We start from the raw sequence: 23270 nt of genomic DNA on the forward strand, positions 1-23270 counted from the left end.
CCCATAAGAACTTGAATTTGATCTTCTAAATAATGCTCATAAAAGAATTACCTTCTTGGAATGGGAGGTAGTTCATATAATTCTATCCAATTTCACAAGCCAATCTCCTTGTTGAGGCTCCAGAAATTTGAAAATTAACGAATTCTTTCTGTAACTCGGATTTAATAAATTACGACGTTCAGTATTCCTTGTCTCTTTCTAGCTTAAATTACTCTTACGAAAAATTCAGCTCTTTTTGCTCAATGTCCAGCTTGTATATAGATGCATTTCATCATTCATTAAAGTGGTCATCTAATCTAATACTTCGATTTATGCCCCACCCTGATTTTTTTTATAGATAGAATTTTTTATGCGGATTCGAATGGTAGTACTCTCAATAGCTATAATTTTTTGTAATGTTCGTTAAATGCTCTCAATTATGACATTTGTATTATTGTTCACTGTAATTCTGAAATAATTCGGGGACATTGCAAGGATTGTTAAATGATGAAAGCAACCGAAAGGCACAAATATAATTTTAAAAAATACGTTTCCATTGAAAGAGTTTTTTCTATTTTTTTAGGTTTAGCAAACATTATGTTACGCATTATGAAGATTTGAAAACATTCATTTTTGAAAATTAATTAGATGTCACTAGTAGGATTTCAGACACTTTTCCTAGAAAATTTCATTTCATTTTTTTTTTTTAGATAAGAATGCCCTGCTGGAAAAAATACAATCCTACCGACTCCAGCGAATTCTTCAATCTTAAAAATAAAAGAAATAACTACAGCAAACTCCAGATCGAAAAAATATTTTTGTATTTATTGCAAGAAAATGTTTTCCAAATTGGTTGTCCACCTTGAGAGGAAGCATGGAGAAGAAGAAGTTCAAAAATTTTCTCTGCTACCTAAAAGTTGCGAGGAAAGGAGAAAAATAATTGATGTACTGGGGAAGGAAGGATCTTACCAGTACAACACTGACGAGAATCTAAATTCGGGGGAGCTTATCGTCACACGGAGGCCAATGAAAAATTTGAAAAAAACTATGAATGATTATAAAATATGACCCTCTTTTAAGGGCATGTTCTCCAAATATACGATACGGAAACACTACCCTAAATGTTTACCGTCTTATAAAAAAGGGGACAGATTCACGACAATATTAAGTAACAGGGTAAAATCTGATATACATAAAATCGCAAGCCCTGTATTGGGGGATATAGTTTTCCCGGTCCTCCGGGATGATGAGGTCACCCGAATAATAAAATATGATAAGTTGGCGATTGCATTTGGCAATTCTTTGTGCACAAAATATCGACTGCCACATCTCCATAAGATGATTAGATCAAAACTACGATTAATCGGGCGATTTTTAATCGAATTGAAAAGAATTGACCCCCATATTCGTGACTATTCAATAATTTACTGCCCCGATTATTTTGATAAAGTGTTGGAGGCAGTAAATAAAACTGCAAAATTGGACACTCTGCTGCAGGAATATAAAGCTCCTGCAACAGCCTTGGAATTGGGTACCACACTAAAAAAATGTGGAAAACTACTAGTGATCATGTCACTAGTGAGGATGCTGATCATCAATTCAATATAATATAAGTAATAATGATGACTCCAATGAAGATAGTGTTTCTGGTCAGGCTAGCAATGCAACAATTGTTTTTTTTTATACCACTTGCATGTCACAATACATTCAAGTGAAAATTAGCAATAATTCATGAATTTCGGATGGTAATACTCAGATAACAGCTCAAGTCATTATGCCCAAAATCTCTTGTTTCATTGTCTGCGTTTCCTAATTTTATTTTTCAGTACATAATTTTTTAGGAACCACGCTCAATTTGAATTAAAAATCAGTGTATTGTAGAATTATCATGTGAATCTTGTGTTCAACAAGAGATTCCAGAGTGGAACGTTATTTCAAATTTTCTATATTTTTAATTACAGTTTTATTTTCAGAATATTCTGATGCTGGATTGGATCATAATGAAATGAAATGAAAAATGAATGAATGAAAAAACAGTACATATGAAAACGAAGAAATTGCACAAAGCAAAAATAATAATGATGACTCCAATGAAGATAATGTATCTGGTGAGGCTAGCAATGCAACATTTGTTTTTTTTTATACCATTTGCATTTCACAATACATTCAAGTGAAAATAAGCAATAGTTCATGAATTTCAGATGGTAATACTTAGATAACAGCTCAAGTCATTATGCCCAAAATCTTATTGTTTTATTGTCTGCTTTTCCCAATTTTATTTTTTCAGTACATAATATTTTAGAGGCCACGCTCAATTTGACCTAATAAAAATCAGTGTATTGTAGAATTATCATGTGATTTTTCTGTTCAACGAAGGATTCCAGAGTAGAATGTTATTTAAAATTTTCTATATTTTTGATTACAGTTTTATTTTCAGAATATTATGATGAAAATGTGAATAAGGCGAGAAGGAATGACACTTCTCTGGAAAGTGCCAACACATCTTTCGTCGATATAAAAGAAATCCAAAATCCGAAAAATAAGAGTAAGAGATATTTCTGCATAAGTATATTGCAAGAAGTTGGTCACAAAGTTTGCCAGACATATCGAGACTGTTCATAAAGATTGCATCGAAGTGAAGAAGTTGCTGCTTTTACCAAAAGGTAATTTTTTTTTACATAGTTGTACTGGCATTAGTGTCAAGAAATGCTTAGACTACCACATTGCACAATGTACATAAGCACCTGTTGGGAGGGTGATGTAGTCAGGCTGAACTGACGGAACTGGGTTCGTTGCCTAGCATTGTAGTTTGTAGTACAATAGCATGTCAAGTTGCAATTATCGTAAAAATAACTATAATTACAGTACGGTTAGCAAAGTTGCTAAGCATATTGTAGTTCTCTCTTTGTCTACTATGTACCTCCACTACAAAGCCAAACATTTAGTCTCGTTTCGTTCAATTACGTTGTTCCTCTACTGGGTTATACACTTGATCCAAGAACATATTGAAAATGTTCCTATTTTATTCATTACTCCTAATTTTAGGTTACAAAGAACGTCAGGAAGATATTTCTTCACTTAGGAAGAAAGGCAACTTTGAGTTCAAAACAAAAAAGGCCTACAATAATGGCCAACTTCTTGTCACCAGAAGACCTCAAATTAAATTAAAAAAAAATTTCAACGATTATCAGGTTTGTCCGCATTGCAGGGGGTTTTATTCTGAAACTGGCATCAGAAGACTCAAATGAAAAGAAGATGCAGTTGTGCACAAAAAAGCAGATACTGTTTTGAAAAACATCATCATTCTTAAACTGAGGGATGATGATGTATCGTGAATAATAAGGTATGATGAATTGGCCATAATTTAATGTAATTCTTCATGCAGAAAATACCGAAAACTTCATCTAAATTACTTCATACGATCAAAATTGAGACTGATCGGTCGCCTTATGATTGAGGTAAAAAAAATTATTAGAGCCATCACGGATTTTGCATCCATTTATGAACCATGCTATTATGATGATGTAGTGTTAAAGGTGTGAATATTGCAAAGAAGAAGAATGAGGCTGGAAAAAACAGGGATACTGTTATATGTGGCATGAAGCAATCGCATCACGAGGTACATGTGAAATTGGTTGCTGCGTTTTGGAATATATCAAACAAAAAGCACTAGAGGGTTGCAAAGACAATTCGGACAATTGTGCGGGCCAAAACAAAAATAAATTTGTTCATGTTATGCTCCTATATGCTGTTGTTAAGTATAAAATGAAGATTACTTTACATTTCATGGAGGTAGGACATACCCAAAACGAAGGCGACTCGATGCACAGTGCAATTGAAACATGTGCTAGAAGAATACCTATCTATAACCCTGGGCAATGGTACACGATGGCACGGATGGCATGCATAAAAAAGCCATATATCGTAAAAGAAATGAATCAAGTCGACTTTTTCGATTTGAAAGACCCATTGCTTAAAACTACAATGAAAATATATAAAGATGATTGTGGAAATGTCGTAAAATGGTCTGGGGTCAGTTGCGTTCAAGTTGATTACCCAAATCCAAATATTTTTAAACTCGAATACAGGCTTCAAGAGAAATTTTTTGAAACCAACGTAACAGATCGCTCAAGGAAGAAGCCAATAAGCTTTTTATACATGAAGAACAATAATCATAAAAAAAAAGAGAAGTATAAACCTTTGGCGGCGATTTTCTAGACTTCCCGCGAAATTGAAAGTGGTACGAGTCAACACTGAATTCCGAAACAAACATTGAATTAACCTTTACTTACGAATGTCCTTCGTTTCCAGGATCCTTGGGATTAATTTTGCAAATATAACAATATCTCACCATTTTAAAAACTTTTCTTTAATAAATATCAGAATATTTAGTCTGCGAAATACTGCCAATAGAAGTTAATTCGAAAATAATTTCAGCTGTCGACAAATTAAACAGGTAAACATTTCGAGCGCACTTCAGATGTTTTTTTCTTCTGAAATTTCAAGACAAAATATTGACCTTGTCAATTACAGCAAATTTTTAATTTATTAAACTTGGAATATTAAGGCTTTCCTTACACGTTTCAATCTCTGTATTAGTGATTTTCCAGCTCAATTTCTCGATAATCAGTTTTTTCATACGCGATATGCCTGAACGTCGCATAGATTTGGCAACAAAGAAAATAAACAAACTTGATGTTTTTCCCCAGTAAATTGTGGTCTATCTTCCTTTATAAGTATATGGGTATGAATCAGTTCTTTGAAAAAAAATTATATTTATTATCTTCTACCATGAATTGAAAAAAAATGGTATCATCCCAATTAATCAAGGCTCTAAAAAAATTATTTTGCAGCTTCTCAAAAACTCCACATTGAGGGTGATCAACTAGCTCTTGAATCTGATGTTGGTGGTACCCGTTTGGATGAAGATGAAATTGTCATCCATCTTAGAAGGGAACATTTATATTGTTGCAAAAAGGCGAAAAATGGGTCTCGCAATATAATCTGCCCCAATCTGATAGTTCATGTGTTAGTACGAGCTTTAAGGCTAGTTCTGCGGATTTTTTCATCCCTCTAAGTGATGATACCCACATGGCCAATATAGAAAACGAAGATCTTCTCGGCAACTCAATAGCGACAGACACCAACATGGAAGAAGTATGGTCTAATTTCAGAATTCCTCTGCATAAGCTTCCACTGGAAGTCGTAAAACATTATCGAGACGAAAAACGTGAAAAACAATATATTACACACATTTTTCACACCATTGTTCATGAAATGACACAAATAAAAACTAGAATATCCGGCAAAATAATTGATTGTGAAATATCCTCAATTATTTAAGGATATTGATAGTGTTGTCATAGGAGATGGTGCCCACTCCGACATTTCAAAAATGTCAGATCGAAATCATTATCTCAACAGACCTCATAAGAGAAGCAGGCAGTCTCTTAGTGTGATCGCCTCCAGTTTAAGAAAAAATAAATGAATTCAGTAGCAGGTTGATCCAATATAATAATAATAATTGGGCCCTCCCTATCGAAGGAATCGAAGAGAGTAAAAAAGGATTAATTGAATATAGAAAACTGGTAATTTCACAACCTTCTAGAAGAAAACTACGCAGCAATTAGACAATTTTTAAATAATTCGAATTCCTCCCAACGGTAAATGATGTGAAAAGTAATTGACCCGTTCTTTTCGGGAAAAGTGCCGTATGATATTTTAAAAGACTCACACCCCTTTAACCATGTGCAGGACAAAATGGAATCCTTCGCAGAAAAAATTGTGAACTATGCTGTGGCGAAAAAATTTTTAGTGCTGCTAATCAAGACATTTCTACAGAAGAAGTGTTGGCGTTTTATGCCATTTTCATTATTCGAAATATATATCGTTCCCAAAAGTATCGAATCGGCACAAGGTTCCTTGTGTCGATATAGATATTGGAATTGTTTTCATTACTACTTGCAAATTTTTTCATGCTAAATGTACTGATGTGTGGAAAAGCTTTCCCATAAGAAAAAGCCAGGTAAAAATTGAAGCAATAATAATAATAATAAGCTATCAATACCTACGCTTGCTCGGCGCTGAGCTACCCATTCGGTATCATCTCTTGGACCACCACCGATTCAGCAGCCTTACGGAGAAAAATAAGGACGATGCTGACTAAATACAATAAACATCAGCCCAAAAGCTAAATAGAACGGACAGAGCTGACACGACATCTGGGGGGTAGAGGAATTGTTGATTTGTCCAACCGTATGACCCAGGAAATTGAAGGACTGAGCAGGGCTATTTCATCAGAACTCCATCGAGTAGTTTGTGTTGCTGATACTTCTACACCGTTAAAGCTACAGCAGGACCACTTGGAAACCGTCGAACACTCTGCAGAAAGTAAAATGCAAAAACTGATTGGCAAACCTTTGCATGGGAAGCACCAGAACGAGGTAAACCATGATTACGTCGACATATCTGCGTCGAACTACTGGCTGACTTCCGGAAGGTTGTTTCCTGAGACAGAGGGCTTCATGCTCACCATCCAGGATCAAGTGATTCCAACAAGGAACTACATGAAATATATAGCCAAGGATGCCTCAGTGGCGGATGATAGCTGTCGTTATGGCTGTGCGAAACATGGAACTATCCAGCACATCACCGGGGGATGTCAGAAGTTCGCGGGCACGGAGTACAAAAATAGACATGATGCCGTTGCCAAGATTCTTCACCAAGAATTGGCACTAAAACACCAACTTCTAAGTTCGAAAAAGGTTCCTTATTACAATTACCATCCGGATGCTGTATTGGAAAATGAACATCACAAGCTATACTGGGATCGCACGGTACTCAAAGACCGGAAAATATCCCACAATAAACCAGACCTCATATTGCTCATTAAGGATGAGAACAGAGCACTATTCATCGATGTGGCGATTCCAAATAATAACAATCTTCTAGATAGGCACACTGAAAAAATTTCAAAGTACAGAGATCTCGAGGAGCAAACCAGGAGACAGTGGAAGCTGAAAGCTGTCAAGACCATCCCTATTGTCATATCATCTACAGGCCTGATACCGAAGTAACTACTAGAGAACTTGAGGAACCTTCAGCTGGACGAAAATATCTATAGAGTCATGTAGAAGGCGGTACTGCTGGGACGGCGAGAACTGTACGCAAGTACATGGGAAATTCAGAGGAACACCGTCTACTCCGACAGGAAGTGCGGGTGGTGCGGGAATCCAACCTACAGCAGGGAGGCGAGGAGCGACCCGGACCCGACCACCACCACGAGCCCGAAAACCTGGAAAGGGCTCCAACAGAGCTTAACGCTTTTGATATCTGAGATATCTGGGATAAGTGAATTTTCTTCTGAAGAGGAGTGTGAAAGCCGCAAGGCTAAAGTCATAATACATTTATTCTCAACAGGTTACACCCAATAACAGAGAAAAATGATCAAACAAACAAATGCGATTGAAAAACTTAATCCAGACCACATATGTGATCCTTACAATAGCATATAAAAATATATCCAATGGTGCCTTAAAATTACTACATGAAATCTTACAAAAAAAAATATGTTATTCCCCCAATACTCGAAAAAAAAAATAATTCAACAGCATACCAATCACATCCTTATCCCAAGCGTACAAAATAAACCGAAAAAGGTCACGAACCCCCACCACGACTCTCCAAATGGCACATCAAAATTACTGATAGTTCATCGTAGTAGATATCACATCGGCCACAACAACTGTCATATAAGTTACACATGAAGTTGATAGGAGACCGTGACATAACATTTGTCCTACCAAAATCAACATAGAAGGTGTTATATTGCCTCAGACCAGGTCTAGGTACATGAATGTTAACCTTACTCAAGAGAAATGAACAATCAATCTCACCACGCAGAATCCCGTAGAGGAACTTCAGTGCGCTACGCTCACGTCTAAGATAAGATTAGAAAGGCGCAGAGAGGTGTCGTAGTAAGTTCTATCAGAGCTTATAAAAATGTTTCAGGTATAGCAGCGCTCATCATCGCTGGGATGATACCAGCCGACCTCCTCGCAGAAGAAAGACGAGAGATCTACCACGACCGAACAAGCAAGAAAGAAGCCCGAGAAAAGACAAGAAGAAAATGGACTGAAGAAATAAGAACCCACAGAGGCGCCAGATAGACGAAGGAATTGATACAAGACCCGTTGAAATGGATGGACCGGGCACATGGAGACTTTGAGTACGAAACCGTCCAATGACATTCGTTACAATCGACATACTGCTGCTTAACCGCTTATCGCTACGTTTTTTGGTATTTCTTCGCTATTTTCCAAAACTACTTATTTCACTGTGACTATAGTGAAAGTGCTGTGTTGATGTGCACAATAAGAATTAAACAGTGACTTGAAGAAGAGCTCAATCGACCGTTGGCACTGGCGAGGTTTCTGATACGCTTTTTTTCAATACAGTCCTTTTATCTCAACAACTTAAGAGCTATCATTTTCGCCAACAAATATGTATGGATTAGTTTTATTCGATGATGGAGTATATCATTGAAATCATCAAATATAAAACTACGCGAAAATGGACGGTGTAGTGCCAAATGGCATTCGAAATGGTTTGATGCGAAACTCTTGTGTAGTGGAAGTAAACAACTGTGTCTTTCTATTAAAAATTCGTTGGTTTTCAATGTACCTCGTGTTGATAAGTATTTTTGGTAGATTGATTTTATTGTTACTCCGTTAGTAATTTGTTCTCGTTGGTATTCATTCAAATACTAGTACCTGGTTGGATTGATTGAATAATTTCGATTTGTTGCCAATCAATAATTCAGTTCCGCAAGTTATTAAGGTAATACGTAACTCCTTGGTCAATTGTAGAAATAATTGATTGCCTTGAAAAACTTTGATCGAGTCATGTGAACAGTACAACTGCAACTATGGGTGGTAAATTTTTCACGGGGGACGTGGAAGGCAGTGACCAACAGCCCAGGGACAACGAAGTTTATTTTTCAAATTTGATTATCGACTCGCCTCCCCAGGCCCCCCATCTATCTCCGCCCATGCAACCTTTTTCAATTTTGAAGCGGGAAATCCACTGTTGATTGACAATTAAGGTGGCCCGGAGGAGGCGTGCATCACACAAGCACACAAAGGCACTACCACAGCCGTTTATAGAGACAGCACTACTAAGGGGGCGTCAAATATAGGGTTTTTTCCTGCGAACAGGTTAACTATCCATGAGGCGCCGTCCAGGTCTGGTCAAGTTTTTTTCCTAGTACAGGCTGTTCCTAAATTGGAGGTTCAAATGAAAAACGGCCATTCCACTATTTCAAAACTATTACACAGCTCACCGAAAAATATTGCTGAAAAAGTGTTTGTGTAAAACTTCGATTTATACCCCACCTCAGATTTGAATAATTATTTTTTTATAGATAGAATTTTTATAAGGAATCGAATTGTATTAGTCTCAATCTGTGGGAACTCATAGTTCGACAGTTATGATATTTTGAAACTTTTGTGAAGTGCGTTATCTCGAATTCGACATTGTGCCTACGTCAGAGTTTTTTCCAGATTTTTCCTGGTTGCAGGAGAATATACAAAATATATTCGAAGAACTATCAATCTCAGCAAACTTTTAATTTGAGAGAAACGATTTTTCGAAAATTTCATCGAAATATATGATATATCATTATATAATCATGAAATATTACATTTTCACTTTTCTGTCCTTTAAACGTACATTCAAATCGAAAAAAATGATATTTTTATGCATGGAATTATTTTTTCATGAAATTCATTCAAATGTCATAATTGAGTGCATTTAATGAACATTCAAAACATCATAGCTACTGAATTATAAATTTCTGCAGATTGAGATTACTATTATTCGATTCCTCATAAAAAATAATCATCAAAACCTGAGGTGGGGCATAAATAGAAGTGGATCACATATGTGTGTTTTAAATAATCCGCTAACCGCTCGGTCGAGCGGTTTTTGCCTTATGACATATACCATAATCATCGCATAAGCGAGATACAGGGTGTTCAAAGTCATTTTCGAGCAATATTCTAATGAATATGATTTTTTTCGTTTGCCAAATTGAATTTCATATTCTGAATGAACCCAATTTCCGAAGAATTTCCTTGAAGAAATTTTTTTATAAATCGAACACAACTTTTTTTTACATGTCTACAGCAAAAAAAAATTCCGGGTTGTATTTCCTTCTATACCTAACATGAATATGAGAACGGAATCCAAAAATATCAAACCGTTTCTTAAAATTTTCAAATTGAGCTGTTGAAACATTTTATGCGGTAATATGAATTTTTTTTATAAATTCATATTACCATCTGGAATTTTTCGACAGCTCATTTTAAAAATTTTGGGCAAAAATGATTCTCCTGGTATCAACTACCGACCATATATGTTTGTCCAGTTTATGATGAAACACCCTGTATATAAATAGGTTCCTTATTCTTTTTTATTACCTGGTTTTTATTTTTCAGAACTGGTGAAAATTGAATTGTCATCAAATAATATAGATAAAGACCATTGCGAAAAGTATGGAGAAATTATCCTTGAAAATAGTGAAGGAAAAAAGCAATCACTGTAATGAGGAGAACATCAATGAAGTTAATTCCTCTGGTAAGGCTATTGATGAAACATGTTTTTTTTTTCATATTTCAACATCTTTCAATTTAAAAAAATGGGTATATTCACTCAAAGCTTTGATAATTGTTACATATTGTATATATGGCAACGGTGGTTGCGCATATGTGATGTGTGCAGATGTGCATTTTTAGTTGTAACAAGACAGTTGAATAATAAACTAATTAAGAATAACATTTACCGAAATTTATTCCAAATTGAGTGAACCCGATTTATATCAAATTATATAAATCTATTACAAAATATCGACAGATATTTAACAGTGGCGACGAGGATGGCGACCAAAATCACTTAAAGTTTAACTTAAAGGATTATTGGCGGATAAGCTAAGACAGCGCCCTCTATATCATAATGACTGATCCATTTGAGAACAGCGATATCTCTTCAGATATTTTAGATGATAAAGAGTTTAACGATGCAGTAACGTTGAATCTAAGGTTTGAGCCCTTACAGGACGCTTCCATTTTAGCGCCCATCAGAGATAAGGGGGTGTTAACAGTGGATGAAGCCAGTGTTCTTATACCATCCACTAGTACGACTACAACATCAGGAGAGACTCCCAAGAAAGGAGCACCAACTTTCCAACAATTTACAACAAGATTTTGGAATAGATATCTCGACTCCAGGAGTAGAACTAAGAGTATCCGAGTTGTTATTAAAAGACAAGAGATCGAGCTAACTCTTCCCTCCGCGAAGATGCTGATAAAATCAATAGATGCAGTGAATCTCCGAGTCAGACAGGCACAGGCCGAGCTCAGACTGCTTTTATATATAATGAATGATGTACCTAACTCATTACTGTACATGAAGAAGAAATATGCAGCTTATGTTAAATTATCGGAGCGTGTCGTTTCTAAGTCTGGTAAAATGCGAGACCATATGGAGCAAAGAGCATATTTGTGTTGGCTATTTTCAGAGATTAATGAACTCCAAGAACTGCTCACTCGTACGCAGAAGGAAACAGAATTTATCAACGTGGCTGACGAGAAACAATATATAATACCGTTGGTACATGATATCAGCAAAGGGGCAATATTTAGTCAAGCCGCCTTATGACCATCCCCTGAAGACTACAAGCCATGTTACGTATCATTTAGTCTGATCTCTAAGATTAAAGATCTGATATTCAACACTAAAACTAGTACCATTCTTTCCCTTTATACTGGTCAAAAATTTAAGCCAATGGGCTGTATCAATCTTCCTGTAAACTTTAGAGGAGTAGATTCTAGATTGACTGGAAAAATGTAAAATTTTGTTTATATGTGGAGACCTGAACATTAATATTGTTAAAATGAATTCTCGGTCAAAATGCCTTTTTCAGGACTTTCTTGGTTGTTTTGATTTGCACATCACATCGCTCGAACCAACTAGGGTATTCACTGACAGTAAAGGGAAAACAACTAGTTCAACTGTGTACTATATTTTGACTAATGCACAAAAAATTCTTGTAAAACCACAGTATATGAGGCAAATCTTGCTGATCATAAAGTTTTATCGCTTGAATATTGTACTGCTATTCCTTTTAAAACGGTAGTTAATGACAAGCCACAGCATTATAGGCGTATTACCTCATATAATCTTGATAATTTTAATATTCGTATTCAAGATACCAGTTTTTCAGAAGTATACTCAGATTTTGACATTAATGTTATATTTGACTATTTTATTGGCACTCTCAAGTCAATTTTTAAAGAATGTTGTCCATTGAGGCGCACTACTAGTAATAATAATATCTCAAAGAATTGGATAACACCGGAGATTAAACGCTTCAGCATACATTTGAAAAATCTTCATTGGATGCATTTTAGGTTGAAGACACAGCAGTCATTACTAATCAACAAGTCTGCCAAAGTTTATTACAATCAACTACTTGACAATACTATACGGCGGTACTTTAGTAATCTAGTTGAGAATTAACATCAGAAAAATAAGACTGTCTGGGAACTGGTTAATGTTGAAATTGGAAAATCACCCAATGCTCATAAGAGAATATCTTTGAAGTTGAATGGAGATCTTTGTACGGATTCAGGTCAAGTAGCTGCGGCGTTTGGCAGCCATTCTTCTACGGTAACCTACACCAGAATCATGGAGTTTTATGGGAAAACGCTATCACAATCATGCACAACTTCAAAAATACTGAATGTAGATTTTTTTTTCCATCCAGTCACAGAAAATGAAATTATTAATGTTATCAAAGCACTTAAGAACAAGAAATGACTGGAGTTGATTCCATTTCAGTGAGTTTTCAAATCCATTGCCGATTCCATTGCTGGTCATTTTGCTCATTTAATGAATATATCTGTTTCTTCCGGTAAATTTCCAGATATTTTGAAAAAGTCTATCATTATACCGGTATTCAAGAAAAATGATCCTTACAACATCGCTAATAGCCCCATGAAATTGTAAGTCTTTTTGTAGATTAATTCCCGATAACGGGATACAGCAATGAATGAATGAATGAATAGGGTTCAGTATAGTATCATCCTTCAGTGAAGAAATAAACATGGAAATAGAAGTAGAGTAGTGTGTGTGTGTGTGAAAAATCAATGATGATGTAGAGGTAATGATGACGGACGGGAAGATGGGACCCCGAGAAGGCTACAAATATCTGGGCATACAGCAAGCATTGGATATAAAGACCAAGGAGGTGAAGGAGGCTATGAAAGAAAAAGTATTTGAAAGATTAACAGCGGGTTCCATAAAGATTCGTTGATTCCTGGATCATCTGATTGCTCATTCAAATTTCATCGGCAGATCAACTAAATTCGCGTTCATAAAATTTGATTGTGAAATCAGAAACCTAGGTCAGTTAATTGAGGAATACAATCTGACAACCTCGCTTTTCTGAAGTCCCGATCAACAGAAACATAGAAACACCAAGTTATTTTCATAGACAAACTGTACGTTGTCTAAGATTATGTCATTAATACTTCGTTCTGTGCACAAGCGTCATTTCATTTCAAATTTTGGATTAACATTGTTGTTGGCGTTGCTTACTCATTCAATCCACTTAAAATGTTGGGACAAAAAAAGTTTGCAAGAAGCACAAATTACACGAACGAAGATAAAAACTTACTGCTTTCGCTGGTAGAAACGTAAGTATAATTTGTCATCTTTCTGAATAATTCCGTGGAAGTCGGTAAAATTCATTACTTATTTTTTTTTTCAGCAAAAAGACATAGTTGAATGTAAGCTGACCAATAAAGTCAGCTCTGAATGTAAAAGGGAGGCTTGGGAGGAAATTTCTCGCAATTTCAATGCTTGCTCGTCAGTGCCCAGGACCTCCCAACAATTAAAAACCCTATACGAAAACCTCAAAAGGAGAGGAAGAAAGGACTTGGCTCTGGAAAATGTATGTGCCAATTTGAATTTTATTAAATAAGTTTATTGCATTTTGATCAACTTTCATTGAAGGAGGATAGATATAGAGAATTATTGAATAATATGGAGCAAGGGGAGGAAAACATCAATATCGACCAATTACGAGAGAAGGCTAGGCAGGAAAAAGTATCATCAGACATTTTGAGATTGAACGAATGGCATGCACATTGTGGTCATCTATTTGAATAATAATACAGTTGTATTGATTACAGAAAGAAATGATGGCTACAGGAGGAGGGTCATTCAAAAATATGTTGGATGATACAGAACGTAGGATAATATCCATTTTCCTGAATTTTGTTATTTAATGTTTTGATTGTATTATTCATGTGAGGTAGAGGATTTGAGTTAATATCAGTTCTCATATTATATTTGATACAAAAAATGTGAGTTTGAACTTATGATACCATTGCAGTTGATGTGAACCTTTCACTTTGTTACCTATATCATTTTTAATTCTGGAATATCCATAAGAATACAATATAATGTTACATAGCTAACATTATTCAGCCAGATATCTTCTATCTCTTCATTCATTATCTGTATTATGCCAATTGCTAATATAAATTACTTTTCAGAATATCCTATCCCAGCTGTAGAGACAGATCCCATTCCTAACCTAGGAGATCCAGATCCTATTCCTGACCAAGGAGTTAATCCCAATCCCAACCAATGTCTTGATCCAGAACCTTGCGGAGAACTTACCTCTACCTCCTTGCCTCCTGTTACCAAAAAACTTAATAAAACTAGAGCCCCCTTGAACAGGCCAATTAGAAAAAAAACCCTTAATCCCAAAGATAGATATTACTTGAAAAAATTGGAAAATGCTAAAATAGAGCAGAAAATTCTGAAACTGCAACTTCGTAAGTTGCAGCAAAGTTAATTATCATACTTCATTTATGTACATATGTATTTCAATAAAAATTTCAGGAAAAACTCTATTTATTAATGAAGAGTGATAACGCCTTAACGGCAATGAATAAAATAATGAGGATAAATTCAGATGCATACCACCCGACGATATGAATATCGATCTGAATAGAGCTAGCCAATTTGCCATCGTCAAGGCCCCAAATGGAGTACGCTCCACCGAAGAAAAGCAGATGCTGACCATGGTTTCGGCCTCATTTGGCTAGCTCATTTCAGATCGTAACACTTGTCGATATTCATATCGTCGGGTGGTATGCATCTGAATTTATCCTCATTACTCTATTCATTATTACTGTTTGATATTCCCTGATATGATTCAAAATATGTGATAAGCCTAATTATATCAATAATAAATATTCTGGAATTGAAGTATTGGTCTCGTTCATCTGAAAACATATCTACAATTACAATCGAGTTATATTTCAAATTTATGAAACATACCTCTCAAAAAGGTCTGCTATTAATGCATTTCGTATGGCTGTGTTTTGTTGTCCTTGATCATGATGAACAATATCACTTTCTTCAAAATTTTCAGGCAATTCTTCCAGTGTATCTACAGTGTCATTAACAGGGCCAAATTATGAAGGACACAGCATGCAATAATTATTGTTAAGGATGTACTTAACTTGTTCCTTAATCCGTAATATAAGCAAGGGAAGCGTCTTTTCAACACACCAAAGCATCTTTCAATGCAGTTGCGTGTTTTGATGTGTGCTTGATTATACCTTCTTTCTGCTCCAGTTCCTGGATTTAATACTGGCGTAAGTAGAAAAGGCTTGCATGCATCACTATAACCCAACAGATAGCAATTGCCATACAAGCCTTGTTCCATCTCCACTATGAGTGGTGAATCATTGAATATTGTGGAATCATGGATCCTGCGTTGGATCCTCCAGGGGAAATTATTCTTTGTGTGTGCAGTCGATAGCGCCCACATCACGTGGTAACCCAGCAATATCGTGGAAGCCTGAAGCAACTTCCAACCTTTTTTGCCTGGTTTTTGGCATCGAAATGTAATTTGGTTTCAGTTTCGCTATTTCTGTTGAAACTCTCTTCACTGATGAAGAGTGATATCGCCTTTACGGCACTGAATAAATCAATGAGGATAAATTCAGATGCATACCACCCGACGATATGAATATCGACAAGTGTTAAGATCTGAATTGAGCTAGCGAGCTGACGATGGCAAATTGGCTAGCTCAATTCAGATCGTAACACTTGTCGATATTCATATCGTCGGGTGGTATGCATCTGAATTTATCCTCATTGATTTATTCAGTGCCGTAAAGGCGATATCACTCTTCATTATTGTACCGCTGGCATCGTACTCTGCAGCGACCTGAGCGCGTCTCCGACTTCCCAATTCATCATGCGTCCGACGTTAGCAAAGGCGAATCGGCGTACTGAATTAGGGAAAATATGGGACATATTCTATTGTCTTCGTATTGGTTTCTATCTGGAGGGGATTGAATCGGATACCGTTTCATGTTGGATGGCGCTCTGGGTAAATAATACCCGGTAGAACATGACAACATTGAATAAAGTTCCATCAATTCTAAACGTTCTCCACCGTGGAAAAATGCTATGTTGCTCTGATGAGGCCAAATGAGGCCGAAACCATGGTCAGCATCTGCTTTTCTTCGGTGGAACGTACTCCATTTGGGGCCTTGACGATGGCAAATTGGCTAGCTCAATTCAGATCGTAACACTTGTCGATATTCATATCGTCGGGTGGTATGCATCTGAATTTATCCTCATTGATTTACTCTCTTCACTATTCTGCATACTGTCGGTTTCGTGATATTTACATGGTCCCCAATTGTCATCTGGAAACCTCCAGTTGCATAAAACCTTAATGCGATTATTATTTGCATTTTTGCATTTAACGCCCTGTTTCTCTTAGTGGGGGGCTCAATTTTTTCTCCAATTTTATGAAGAAGTTCCATTACTGAATTTTTATGGAACCTGACATTATACATTTCGAAGGGATCATTTAGGTTTTTAAATGAACGGTGTCTTCTAAAATAATATTCTTCGTTGTTTTCTTCTGATGAAGATGAAGTATCAGACAACATTTTCTTTATAAAGGTAATAATATTTCTAGAATAACTGATATGTTAATCGCTCAAATTCAATCGTTTAACTTGATTGTCGATAAATGACGCGCTTTCCGGTTGATCAAGCATCAAAATGTTTTATGAAACCCATTTTTTGCCTGATCGACAATCACGAGGTGTTGACCGACGATTCCGTAGCGTTGATGGACGATTTCTTGATTAGACGGTTAAATCGGTGATTGAGAATCAAATCGGAAAAAGTTGCATAGAATTTCGTATTTGATTGACGATTAAGCGCTTGATTTGGCAATCAGAGCTTTATGAAACCCGCTGTGAATGTTTCAGACACAGAAATACAAGCTTCTCCTTCAGAAAGAAGAGACAGTTCAGAAGGAACCACATTACCAGATGATCATGTTACTATTGTTACTGATCAGAACTATGAAGTATCGAGAAAAGAGGATGCTGATGAGCAAAAGATTTCAGCAAATACTGGTAAGATACAAATATATTTTCATAGTGGAATTTTGAATAAGGCTTACATTGCTCTGAATTCTTACTCTACTTCTATCTTTTTCTAGAAATATCTGGTTCAGATGAGAATAGGAATGGTCAAGTAGCCGAATCTTCAGATGATTCATTTGACAATTCATCATTCACTGGTATGATATTATTTATTGTTCTTATCGTAAATCTTTGAATAAGGAATACTTAGCCGAGTTTCTAATTAGTGGAGCAAACTTTATGTTTCAGAAACAGAAGTGTATGGAAAAAAGTCCTGAAATTACTGGTTTTTCAGACGATTCAGTCGAAGATCCAAACTTTGAATTCGCCAATTTCTGGTAAGATATGATTATATCTTTGAGCAATGGTGTTATTGAATAAGTGCGAGAGTTTTTAGAGGGCCATTCCTTGGCTGAAATTTAAGGGAGTCCTTCATGTAAATTTAAGCTCTTAGACCCAGTCTTAAGTAGTTACATGCTGTCAAAAATGGATAAAATATTCATATGAAGCCTTTTTTAGGAGAACATGCCTTAAAATGCCATTCCTTCAACTGCCCAGCACTTTCAATAAAAACATATACTTTTCCGAAGCCCCAGCAAACGGGATACACTAGTTCAACACAAGAAGTAGAGAAATCCCAAGCATTACCTGGTAAAATACGGTTTGATGTTATAATGTCCATTCAAGAATGATTGACATCCCAGTAAACCAGCTTAATATCTGGTCACAAGATATAATAATTTCTGTAGTTTCAATTACAACAGAAATACATAAATATAACCTAAAAAAGTATTTAAAAAAAAGAAATATCTCAATTCAGAGCTTATTATTCAACATTTGAAATTGATACAATTATATATTTTCAGTTAGTTCAATCAAATTAAGAAAATGAAAAGCAGTACAAAATTCAAATTATCTTGGGTCAGTGCATAGATTCACATACAATCCGTCTATGGATCACTGCTGATTGTCAAAAACCATTTTGAATTCCGCAACAAAAAATCCTTAGTTATGGGCTATTACCAACTTGAATTAGATTTTTCATAGCAACCCGAGATGTCAATCATCCTTGAATGGATTATACTAAGACTTAAATTATCCATATACTGAATTTCGACTCTTACTGTTGCGTATGGGAGAGCGCCCACCAAAGTAGCGTAACACTGATATGGCACATACCTGACAAAAGTGATGCATAATAATAACTGACATTCCACTCAGATCTGCGATATCTAAAAATTATGAATCATCTGTATGTACCATGTCAGTGCTATGCTACTTTGTTGGGCGCTCCCACTAAGACACAAAACTTCAGTTCACATAAAAGACAACATGAAATCACTTTCTCAATCTTTTGCACGTATTTGGCAACACCCTGTACATTGCTCTTTTCTGAATTCGTAAATAATTAACAAAAATTTATGTTTTAGAGACTGAAATGCTGTTTTCACCTTCAACAATTACAGAAGATAATCCAAAGTCCCAGCAAACTGGATGTACTGATGATTCAATGATCAGCATGAATACTGGTCCAACAAAAGTGATAGAAGATGCCCAAACATTACCTGGTAAAATGAATTTCATATTAAGGCTTATAAAATTTTAGCTCTTTTTGTTGTGTGAAGCCCACTCCTAACAGCCGAAAATTCTCTCCAGAATTTTCAGTTGTAATTTAACTAGTGGAATGAAAATTATCGATTCATTTTCATTGCAAGAGTTAAATTTAATAAGAAAATTTTGTGAATCCATCAAATCGTACTGTGACGCTGTCAGTTGGTGTCACATTGCCGTCACCAGTGGCGACGATAATTGTATAATTTATACTCATTGCAGGCACGTAGGAGCTATTGGAAAAAATCGTTGCTACGGACAATGAAAAATTTTTTAGTGAACGACGCATTATAAAAAACCCATTGTCAAATTTAATTTTCTAAGTGCAATGTCGCGATTTGGAAACGCTTCTGCTGTAGATATTGATAAGAATATAGACAATCTTACTACAACGAATACAAAAAAGTCAAAAACGTCAGTATGGAGACAATTTCAAGAGTTTTGTGCCGAAAGAAATTACTTATAAGAACAAGGAACTCCGGTGGAAAAAATTGCCTTCATTTTAAAGGAGTGGGCAAGCAACATGCGCAAGAGGGATGGATCCTTTTATAAAGAAAGTGTGGTGAAAACAATGTGGAACGTGACAGCAAAACTTGTTCGGGAAAAATATTGTGAAGATTTCGGCATTGCGATGGATCCATTTAATGATGTAAGATTTAAATCGGCTAGGGGTGCACGAGATGCTGTGCGCAAAATATTACAAATGAACCCGGAAAAGAGAAAAGAAAGCTCATCGGCTTTTACTTACAAAGAATTGCTGCAAATTTTGAAGCTTTACGATGAAAACAAGCCGGAGAGTCTGCAGAAAAATTTTTTCATCTCATATCTTATGAGCTAGCATTTCGAGGAGGTGAGGCAGCCACAGTTTGACGGATTTCTTTCAAGAAGATAAGTTTAATGATGCACAAATAGAATAGAATATAATCCAGTGTTTTCAAAAACCTGCCAAGGAGGAGGCCGCAGATTAACAGACAGTAAATGGTTAATCAGAAACACTACTGATGAAGACATCTGCCCCGTTAGGTAGGTCAAATTAACAGTTTCTTATTTAATTTTTCTTATCAAAGCTTTTTTTCTAAGATTATACAAAAAACTTTTGTCAAAACGAGGATCTAACGTGGAGACGAACCGTCTGTTTCTTACACCGAATCGAGAATGGCAAAATAATAATATATGGTTCAAGAATATCCCAGTTGGCAAAAACGAGATCGCAAAATGAACAAAGCTGTCTGTCCAAAAAGCAGGTCCCGATAGCGAAAAGTTCAAATTCACAAACCATTCTCACCGAGCAACTGCCGTAAGCCATCTAGCCAAGGTTGGGGTAAACGAAAACCAGCTAACGAAAATAACGGGACTTGGAAATGTCAGTTCAATAAAACCTTATTTACAACTCGATAAAGAGTTTCTCGAGGAAATAATAAGGAAAATGAGAAACAGTGAAAACAACGAGTTTAGTGTTTCTTCAGTTTCAACGTCTGCCTCAAGTAACGTTGTTTCTGACCAACAACAAGCTTCGACTGGTTCAATCATAAATTTCAATAATTGCTTTTTAATTGTAAAAATTTCAATAACTAGGTTCTACAGTTTTCATGTTACTTTAATAAGTAATGAACGTTTATAATTACGTTTGCCTTATTTTAAAGGACCTGATAATTTTGTAAAAGGACCTGATTGTTGCAAATTATCGATGATTTGCACTAATGCAAAATTATCGCCTAATTGTATGCTCATTGGCTAAAACAACAATCAAAAATAAGTCGGAACATCGTTGTCTGTCAAATTTGACAGATGAATGAAATTTTCTACAGAATTTAGGCAAGAAAACGGCAGAAATCATTTTCTATGCAACTTAACCCTTTCAGTCCTAGTGTTATCACTATGAAACCACCTCTTATAATATATATTCCATGCGGTTACATCTCAAAACAGCTGCAACAGTGGTAAGTCAAAGGCTTCCTCTCGGATTGGGTTGCAATAGTTCTGCAAAATGGCGCTCTACAGCGTGTAAATTTGGTCTTTGCTTAGGTGACAAAAAAAACTGTTTTCTTGCCTTCCACAAGAAATAATAATATTACTTGTATTATTAGTTGAGTCCTGGTCGTTACATGTAGAAACCACTATTTGAAAAAATTGCAAATAGATATTCAATGAAGTATATTGAATTTCATGTATTCTGGACCTCAAAATATGAGTTTATTTTGAATGAAATTTTTTAATTTGGGCCTGAAAAGGGTTAACAGTGAATTGTATGTACTGAAAGTACATATGTAACTGCAGAGAATTCATGGTGTATGAGAACATTTCGGCTGTTGCGAACGGGCTTAAGATTCTGATTCATAAAAATTGTGAATAAAAAGTATAAAAGTGACATGAGACAGAGGGTAGAGACCTTTCTATTATCCCTTATCAACTCTAACTTTGCTAGTAAGTATCTTGAATAAAAAATAATCATGCAGGAAAATTTGGTTGCATATTATATCATTTTTTCTAAGAAACTGATTTGTAAAAACTTGTTATCATGTAATATCTAACTATATAGAGTGTGTTACTAAAAATTTTTCTCTTATAGTATTAACACTTCCACAAGACATTCAACTGAAACTTGGTATAAATATTATAACTGATAGTTCACACCGAGTGACACGCCAATTTCGATAGCAAATCTACAGGGTGATATTTTTTCTGGAACACTGTCCCCTGTTTTCTGTTTTCCTCCAGCATGTTAATCCATTGATTTCACGAATGAATACATTCAAGTATTCCATTTTCTGTACCTTCATTTCTTGTACGGATTCTTCCGCTTGTTCTCTGTCACAAATATCTGGTTTGTCTGAATCATCTTGCTTTCCACTCTTTTTAAGATATGTTCAAATTATGTGATTCCTTTAATAACAAATTTGTATTACCCATAAGAACTTGAATTTGATCTTCTAAATAATGCTCATGAAAGAATTATCTTCTTGGAATGGGAGGTAGTTCATATAATTCTATCCAATTTCACAAGCCAATCTCCTTGTTGAGGCTCCAGAAATTTGCAAATTAACGAATTCTGCCTGTAACTCGGATTTAATAAATTACGACGTTCAGTATTCCTTGTCTCTTTCTAGCTTAAATTCTCTTACGAAGAATTCAGCTCTTTTTGCTCAATGTCCAGCTTGTATATAGATGCATTTCATCATTCATTAAAGAGGTCATCTAATCCAATACTTCGATTTATGCCCCACCCTGATTTTTTTTATAGATAGAATTTTTTATGCGGATTCGAATGGTAGTACTCTCAATAGCTATGATTTTTTGAAATGTTCGTTAAATGCTCTCAATTATGACATTTGTATTATTGTTCACTGTAATTCTGAATTAATTCGGGGACATTCCAAGGATTGTAAAATGATGAAAGCAACCGAAAGGCACAAATATAATTTTAAAAAATACGTTTACGTTGAAAGAGTTTTTTCTATTTTTTTTAGGTTTAGCAAACATTATGTTACGCATTATGAAGATTTGAAAACATTCATTTTTGAAAATTAATTAGATGTCACTAGTAGGATTTCAGACACTTTTCCTAGAAAATTTCATTTCATTTCATTTTTTTTTCAGATAAGAATGCCCTGCTGGAAAAAATACAATCCTACCGTACTCCAGCGAATTCGTCAAGCTTAAAAATGAAAGAAATAACTACAGCAAACTCCAGATCGAAAAAATATTTTTGTATCTATTGCAAGAAAATGTTTTCCAAATTGGTTGTCCACCTTGAGAGGAAGCATGGAGAAGAACCTGAAGTTCAAAAATTTCTCTGCTACCTAAAAGTTGCGAGGAAAGGAGAAAAATAATTGATGTACTGAGGAAGGAAGGATCTTACCAGTACAACACTGACGAGAATCTAAATTCGGGGGATCTTATCGTCACACGGAAATGAAAATGAAAAATTTGAAAAAAACTATGAATGATTATAAAATATGCCCCCCTTGAAAGGGCATGTTCTCCAAATATACGATACGGAAACACTACCCTAAATGCTTACCCTCTTATAAAAAAGGGGACAGATTCACGACAATATTAAGTAACAGGGTAAAATCTGATATACATGAAATCGCAAGCCCTGTATTGGGGGATATAGTTTTCCCGGTCCTCCGGGTTGATGAGGTCACC

The 23270-nt window shown here is 35.6% G+C and overlaps 1 protein-coding gene across 1 annotated transcript in view; it reads left to right on the plus strand.

Moving 5' to 3' along the window:
- The window catches only part of LOC123316538, a 30591-nt gene extending 7565 nt beyond the window's left edge, over nucleotides 1–23026 (plus strand). Inside the window, exons 2-6 of the mRNA XM_044902664.1 lie at nucleotides 17588–17668; nucleotides 17806–17848; nucleotides 18030–18161; nucleotides 18941–19078; nucleotides 22719–23026. Coding sequence (XP_044758599.1) covers nucleotides 17639–17668; nucleotides 17806–17848; nucleotides 18030–18161; nucleotides 18941–19078; nucleotides 22719–22951 — 576 coding nt within the window. The 5' untranslated portion in view covers nucleotides 17588–17638 and the 3' untranslated portion in view covers nucleotides 22952–23026. The remainder of the gene's footprint in view (nucleotides 1–17587; nucleotides 17669–17805; nucleotides 17849–18029; nucleotides 18162–18940; nucleotides 19079–22718) is intronic.
- The last annotated feature ends 244 nt before the right edge of the window (nucleotides 23027–23270 follow it).

This window comes from Coccinella septempunctata, chromosome 7 (genome assembly GCF_907165205.1).
Source record: "Coccinella septempunctata chromosome 7, icCocSept1.1, whole genome shotgun sequence".
Classification (NCBI taxonomy): Eukaryota; Metazoa; Arthropoda; class Insecta; order Coleoptera; family Coccinellidae; genus Coccinella; species Coccinella septempunctata.